We start from the raw sequence: 8,499 nt of genomic DNA on the forward strand, positions 1-8,499 counted from the left end.
GGAACATATAACCTGATTTGCAAGATGGGGGCAGGGCCCCATTTTCCCCTACTGCCATCCCTAACCGTAATTGAGTATCTTTTAGTACAAATACTGAACATTTTGATGTCTCCAAAATTTGATACAACTCAATTCTAATCATTCTGATTTTATCTTTTTTTTTTTTTTTTTAACATCGAGAAGAGAAGTAAAAAAAGGTTAGAAAGAATCACCGACTCTTAAGAGGAAAGATGACAAGGGAAAGGAATAAGCCAATGGTAAATGGACGGAGACGGACGAGCAATTGCCTGACCCGCATAAAGTAGTACGACACCGTAATTCTCCACAAGAGAGATTTCCCATTTCAAGTATCAAAGGAAGTAAATGATGGGACGCCAAGGGGGGTCTGATTGTCTGGTAGGAGCAGCTAGTGCACGTCACCTTGTGGACGTTGCAGGTTCAAAACCCAATGGTATAGTTGTATAACTGGTACGGGTCTGCCTAACCCCAGCTTGTCTTTCAACAAAAAAAAAGAGTAAATGATGGCACGGCTTAAAGTAGGAACTCCGCAACACACCTTTAAAGCTAACCAATTCAGCTAGACTTGGTCCAAACAAAACGAGAGGCAGCAGGAGGTGATAGCATGCCATAAACTGCATATTACAAGACCGTATCTTAGTTGTAAGTATCTCAGGGTTTCAAAATGTTTTAGCAACAATAGTCACACAGGTCTGCACCATATATCAGCAACGTAATTTGCAATTCATAGACACAATGGTCGTATTAGTGAACTGATGAAAGAATGAAGCACTAATCAATTACAGATATGCAGGAGATGATCCCATTCATCTTAGAAGAGTAACTGAACCACAAGAAGAACAAACCCCATCTCAAGGAGAAATTCTCTGAGCATGCTCAACACTAATCCATGAAGTTTACACATAAGATATTAAAAGCTCCACCTAGATGGATCTGGCCATACCGTTAAACATAACATTTCTGTACCAGGGAACCCCTCCATTACCATAGTCTGAAATGTTAGACTGCCTACCAAATGCGATGGAATATCGAACTTAGAAAACCAAACATGAATTCAAATGATGATGATAGATTGATAATACAATATATTATAAAAGCCAGTGAGTTGAAAGCAAACGTAGTGGATGCATATAACATGAAATAGAGGACTGGCCAAAACAGGCTATGATGACAATGGGCTACCACATAAGTTTGCCACTGGTTTCACAAAATACTAACACCTACCTTAGATATCAATATACCAGTTTACTACGTTAAAGATAGGGCAATCTAGTTTGCAGCAACGCAAATTTAAATTTATTTAGTTTGACTAAAGGCAGCATCATGCAGTATAGCAGAAGCTCCTTCAAAGCTTAAGAAACAAATCCTTGATTACACCTTTAGCATGCAAAAGCTTCAAGAAATCTTTGCACAATTGCACTCCTTTCCAAGAGCATATTTTTCCACTCTTGGAGGGAGAACCCTTCCACGTTAAGAGCTCCACCTAGATGAACCACCCATATGGTTAAACATCACTGTGCTAGTGAACCCTTCCAGGAGTCCAAAGATCTTTGAGCAACCGATCTAGCAGAACAACTAGAAAGATAAAGAAGTATTGTTAAGATAAAAAAACGTTTACCAAGGGAAATCACAATGCAAGTTTTTAAATTTAAACTTAAGATACCTTAGTTTCATAAAGAAGTCCTACAGCTTGAATGGCACATAATCATGACTGAGGATGCTTTATATATCTGCCAATATTTGCGTGAATCTTTCTAAAAAGTAACAACTGATCCCGTTAGAGTGACCTATGTGAAGTACAGCGACATGCCTGAACCAAAATCTCATCTTTTAAGCCCAGTAGAAAGACTAGCCCCAGAGGCAACAATAATGTTCTCCCAGTTAAAAGATATATCTGAGTTAGTCTTAGAGAACAATGTAACCTTGAAGAAAACTCAACAGCATTTGGCCATTTTGTGATACAAGCAAAATGATCCGTAAGCTAAAATGTCAAACAGACATCCCTGCATAACACAAGTTCATTGGATAGTGTACAGCAACAACAAAAGCTAATCACAATGACAGAACACAAAGGTTGCTTGCGGGAATGGAAGGATAGTGCCAGCTCTCAACCTGCCTTTGAACCGGGATATTTGAATGCAAAAGCAATAATGGTATCATCTGCCAGTGGATTAGAATCTTAGATACTAGGATGATTTTTAGCTTGTCATAGATTCACAGAATCATGTGCAGGCCTTGGACTGGGAAAAATAACATGTCTACAGCAGACCAGAATCAGTAATAATTCTATGACAAAAAATCCCATGGCAACCCAAATGAATATTGTCCTTTTCCAGCTCCAGATGATCTTTTTAAATATTGGAAGCTCGGACTCTACCAAAACTGATGCCGAATATATTTCAGGGATGCCCTCACCTGGTCTGTATTCTGCACGATGCCCAAGAGTAACTCTCAAACATTTGGATGGCTCAATACCTTCTGTAAAGCCTCTCATTCTAATCTTAAGAGTTTGGGACTCAGAAGAATAACCAGAAAGAAGAGGAACACTTTTCAGGAAGGTTCCTGCAAGTAGGATCGGTTGACTTTTAAAGCGAAGCATGCATGGATGACTTAAACTCGCAAGTACGGCACCATTGGCAGACAATAAATCCACCATAACCTTCAGCAAAGCAATGAAACCAGCAAACATCAAAATTATGGAGATGCCAATAATGTACAGCAATGATACACAAGCAGGAAAATGGACAACTACTTTAAAGTCACTAGCAATTCATTTTAATCATACTTAGAGTTCAAATTATTCTCTTAACAGCATATAGTTCACAAATATTATGTATATATAATATGTATATTCAATAAAAGATTAAAAGGATAATCCTTGTCACTCCCACTGGAACTTTAACCTTTGTTCCTATTCATAAACATGCTAAATGGTGTTATAAATGGCATACAGAATTTGACACAGAGCAGATTTAACATCCAAATTGTGATTAGATCAAACAGACATACCTGCTTTTGAAGCATTAGAAAGCATGAGATAACAACATTATCATTATCGTTATTAAAACCATATGGTTTGAACTCAAGAACCCTCAAGTAAAATGCTACATCTCTTAAAAGTTTATATTAGTGGTGTTTGAATGGCATCTTATATACATAGACGAGAATATTAATGTTAGTGCTCCACTGGTCAATCTGGTGAACCAGGGGCTGTAACATAAAATTGGAGGCTGAAACTTGAAGATTCAGATGGAGGAAGCCCATTACTCCGTCGGGCCTATAGTTCAAAAACCCAGCAGGTTGACCTGGTGACTTGCTAGAGTCAATTAGGTAGCCCCAATATTGGGCCAACCCAGTTGGTTGATTAGGTCCATACTTCATATTTTATATATTTTAGTTTTTATAAAACATGATTGATATCTATAGGAACAATGATGATCACAGATAGAGTTTTATTTTTGCAATTTATACATCAACACGTTCTCATGTTAGATTGTCTAAGTTAAAATATTCTACTTATTATAATTATTATTGTTTACATCTCCTAGATATGGATAATTTTGGTCACTTGAAAATGTCAAAAGTTTAAAAATAAGTTCTTATTTCATGATAGTTGATTATGGAATTGAACAATTTGTGAGTGGTAGTTACTAGTAGATTATAATGCTTGATATACTGTTTTTATCGATAAAAAAAAGAAAATACATTTGAAAGTTATGAAACCTGAAGAATTTTCTTTAGCGTTGGCCTAATCTTTGCTAGGGATCCTGAAGTATGATGTAAACTTGCTACCATGCTTTTGACAAGAAGTTTATGCCATTTTTTGTAATTGTCCTTAAGTATAAACCATTTATCACAATAAGTGAGTCCTTACACAGCCATGTAATTTACAGTGGACCACCCAATTGCTAATTGTTATAATTGCTCAATAACCATTTATCAACACAGCCTTGCCATTCATCAGAAATGCTGCAATTCATCATCCCATTGTTTGAAACGCATTCAAACCATATTCCTAAATGCATTCAAGAACATATATTCTAATGAAAGAACAGTCTTATTTCAGATTACATGGTTCAATAGGATCATTGGCATGCAATGGGCTCCTTTTGATGAACACCTTTCACAATATTATATGCAAACTGTTTCCCACTACAGAAAGAAAGCCAAAACATAGAAAGCAGGAGTATGCATTTTATCCAAACAAAAACATTATTCAAGTACATTAACAAAAGACATTAATATACCTGGAAGACTCCGAGTTTCCTATTGTATTCTGACTCTGGCAATGTCAATGAGACTGTTAGCTGTAACCTGTGATAAGGCGGTATAAAACGATGCCCCACACTCTTTTCAGCTTCACTCTTTCTTTGACAGTCCTGAAAACAAGTTACATCGTCAAAGGAGTTGATAGGCACAAGAGCCACCGGATCATTCACAGTATAGTCGAAACTCAAAGCCTTTGTTATTTGGATTGGTTCTTCTAGGAAGTTCCCCATTAATACACCACTCAAGATGAATGACAATATGAAGAAGCTAAAGATCACAAATCCAACATAACATGACCATAAACACCCCCATCCAAACATCTTTGCCAATTTCCCAATTGACGGATGACCCGGAAAGACTGCACCAATCCTCTCTAATACAAAGTTATTCACTTGTCCGAGAACATGGAACCCATGCTCTTTAATTTGGTTAATAGCTCCAAAAGGATCTGTCACGAGCTTGTACATATAAATTGACGACCTAATAGGGAAGACCAGAATCATCACAGACAGATTTATCTGAAAGCAAATCGCTTTAATGACAAACCCCGCTAAGGAAATCAGAAGGTGTGAAGAGGGCAATCCATCGACAACATCTAAAGAAGAATCGTTCAACTTTTCAGCAGAACTTTCCACCAATACAACCTGATTCGAAGAACAAACATTATCAGATTCAGAAACGGGATCCTCCATGGTCCTAGTCAATGCCGATGCATCCATATCTCCACTCTCCTCCATCCGTTCCTTGATTAAAGAAGACCTAGAAATGTCATGATAGACAACCGCTTCACCGGAACCAGGGTCCCATGACATCTGCGAGCTCTCAATCTTAAAAGACGAAATTCCAGACATTTCCTCACCCCTACCGATACTATCCCCCGACAGATCCTTGCTAAGCGATGAATCCCTAGAGAATTCGTGATCCTGAACGTTCTTAACATAATCAGGCTCATTTCTCATCCTTGAATCACAATTATCCGAAGCCGAAAGGCCCGAAATCACAGAAACTTCACAATCCAAGCCATTTGGACCCTCAGAAACCCCCGTGATCGCTGAAGAATCCGTTCTACCAGAAGAGGATACAGGACTTCTGAGTTTCCGAAGGACCTTACCTCCATCAACGTCCCCCTCTTCGATCCCCGACGCATCCGAACCATCTCCGCCGGATAAATTACAAGAATCTCCCCGTCGGATCGGAATTTTACGCCGGAGATTCCTCCGAAACGGTAGAGGAGACGGATCCAGGCGGGAATCGAAGAATTCGACGGCGGGACTCGGCGGATCGGCACGATCGCCGGATCCTTCTCTCGGATCGGAGGGGAGGGGGACGTCAAGGGCGTCGAGGAAGATATCGGGAAGGGATTCCTCCTCCCCTAAGGTTTCCGCCATTGACGGTACGGTGGAGGAGCTTCTCTCTGGCGTACTCCGCGAGAATTTTGAAGGGGCGGGCGGCGAGCACGAGACGACACGCGTCAACAGAACGGATCAGTAGGAGATAGAATAGAGGGCGCCAAAAGGCCTTATATAGGTCTTATTTAATGCCGAAATTGCCCAATGGATCTTGATCTGATTGATTTGGTTTTATCCGAAAAACTGTTCCGGAATGAGGAGGGATGGATTTATTGCGACAAATATAAAATATCGCAAGATCTACCAAATAAAAAAACGAGCGAAAATATCACGACAAATTACCTGAAAGTTTTAAACTTTAATTTATCGTGATATTATCAAAATATCATGAATTTTTGTAGAAACATAAATATTGTGTTTTAAACAGGATATTTATGTTTTTTGTCTGCTATTTATCGTAAAAACTATGCGATTTTTATTTTTAAAAATTTTAAATTTGTATTTTTTATAACATTTTATTTTTTAATACTTTTAAATATATTTGCCAAAAAACCTGAGTTTTTTTAAAAAAAGTCTATTTCTTGCGAGTTTTTAGCTGTTGATATTATGTTGTTTCCTAAAAACTTTTGTCACTATTGGAAATAGAGCTGTCGACTGGTAAGGTACCCGATCCATCGGTGAGCACCCGGACCTAACCAAAATAACAAGCATTCAGGTTCAGGTTGTAACGTTAAAATGGATACCCAGATCCAACTTGCATATGTAAAAGTAGTTAAATTATAAAAAATTTACTTAAAAATTGCATATGAAAAACTCAGGTGTACCAAGTTTGTTGAATACCCGACAGAAATTACAGCTCAAACCCGACCCACATGTTACCTGGATCCAACTAGGAATGTAAACGGTTTGAATTGGGGTGGTTAGATGTACCTTTTACTGAATCCAACAAAATCGGATCTTCGCTACTTGGATTTAGTTTCAGATGTAAAAAGGCAATATGGAATTGGATTTTTTTCCATGTAGTTTGATTTGAATATCCACCAGATTATTCCAATACTCATCGGATTCGGTGATGAAATCTCAAACCAAATTTGAATTTGATTATTAATCGGATTTGATTGGCCTTTTTACCAAATCCAACTAATCTGAGTTGGATTCAGGTCCGATATCGGATAACAAACATTTGAACTATTGACATCCCGGGCTCAGGTCCACTGAAATGACCTAGTTGTTTAGATTCGGGCCGGGTACCTTATCATTGAGAGCTCTAGATGAAAGTGGGGATGCAAACTGTTTAAATATAGGTATGACGAAATTCAACGTGCAACCCAATACATCATAAAAATTAAGATTTGGATTCTGATACAGTTTCTTTTAAATGGATATAATTTTAGATATAAATGGTTTCTTGAAAGTCGGATTCCGGTGAAAAAACCTAAAACCACTATTTCACTCGTTTAATTAATATGATCTGCAATTTTTTTGGCCCATCTCATTTGGTCGTTTGACCCAAATTAAACCCATGCTGATGCTACTAGGGTTACAAACGGGTCGGATATGGTCAGGGTCAGTCTCAACCTTACACTGGATCTGAATTTTGATGAGTAGGCTGGTCCAGTTCTGGATTCGGATACAACTGGGTCCTCACCACAAAGTTCCAGATTCCGCAAGAGAATGATACCTTTTGACATTGGATCCACTAAAGGCTAGGGGTGCAAGCAGATTGAATATGATCAGATATCTGATCCAAGTTCGGCACGTTGTTTCTTGATTTTAATATTTTAAAAGAAATCTGAACGTGCATTAGGACCATATTGATGTCTGTTAAATCAGATCACTTTGGGATTTCGATTATATTCGGATCAGTACTTTAAGTCAGATCTGATACTGATCTGCACCATTCCAGTCTGAAAAATATCCAAATTCAATTACATAAATAAATAATATATATATATATATATATAGCTTTTTCTTATCTGCATCCGAATATGAATCCAAGTCTGATTAACCACTACACCTACCCAAATCCGAACCATTTACATCCCTATAGGTGGGCCACAGACATGACCTGTTCTCATGTGATTGTGTAAAGATAAAGTGCAATGGCATTGCACACCGAAAGTGTGCAATAAAGGTTAACGGAAGAACTTCTGATTGTTGTACTGAACTATATAGTCTCAAGTCACTATTTTTTTATAGAGGGTGGTGTATGTTCGCCCCCAATGATTCACTGAATCCCACGTCTGTGTTCGGGGCTTTGAATGAGCACCACGTATACAAGCGCATGAGGCTCGTATTCCCGTGTATGTTGACATAACTTTGCATCTGACTCTGATGTTGTTGCAAAGACTTAAGTACCCTTTCTTGCTATTCTTCTCATAAAGTGATGGTTTGAGAAAATGACAAAAAAACCCATCATTCAAAAAAGAAAAAACAAACAGTTCAAAAAAAGGACAAACATGTCATCCATCCAGAAAGTCGAGGATGATGTTGACTCTTCAAAGTCTTCTTCTTCTTTCTCCGTAAAACACTGTAAAACCCTCTCTCTCTAGAGAAGAAATCAAGGGAGGCAAAGAGTTCTCCCTGGAGAAGGCCATGAACATCAACCCTCTCACACACTCTCTCTCTTCTCTCTCTACTTCTGTGCATATCCAACAGACGATCCTACATTGCTTCATCGCCATCTTCTTCTTCTTTCTTCTCCGTAAAACACTGTAAAACCCTCTCTCTCTCTCTAGAGAAGAAATCAAAGGAGGTAAAGAGTTCCCCTTGAAGAAGGCCATGAACATCAACTCTATCATTCTCTCTACTTCTGTGCCTGATTTAGAGTTTTTGCCCTTACAAGAGGGGGGTCTGAGAGGCT

The 8,499-nt window shown here is 38.4% G+C and overlaps 1 protein-coding gene across 1 annotated transcript; it reads right to left on the minus strand.

Moving 5' to 3' along the window:
- Window positions 1–801: 801 nt before the first annotated feature.
- Window positions 802–5,777, minus strand: LOC149843861 (seipin-2-like). Its single transcript, XM_090001969.1, has 3 exons — window positions 4,266–5,777; window positions 1,682–2,677; window positions 802–1,593 (listed from the first exon to the last, which is right to left on the minus strand). The coding sequence occupies exons 1-2, from the start codon at window positions 5,673–5,675 to the stop codon at window positions 2,225–2,227; spliced, it is 1,863 nt and encodes a 620-aa protein (XP_089858095.1). The 5' UTR covers window positions 5,676–5,777; the 3' UTR covers window positions 802–1,593; window positions 1,682–2,224.
- Window positions 5,778–8,499: the final 2,722 nt, after the last annotated feature.

This window comes from Nuphar pumila, chromosome 3 (assembly GCF_984573655.1).
Source record: "Nuphar pumila chromosome 3, dmNupPumi1.hap1.1, whole genome shotgun sequence".
Classification (NCBI taxonomy): domain Eukaryota; kingdom Viridiplantae; phylum Streptophyta; class Magnoliopsida; order Nymphaeales; family Nymphaeaceae; genus Nuphar; species Nuphar pumila.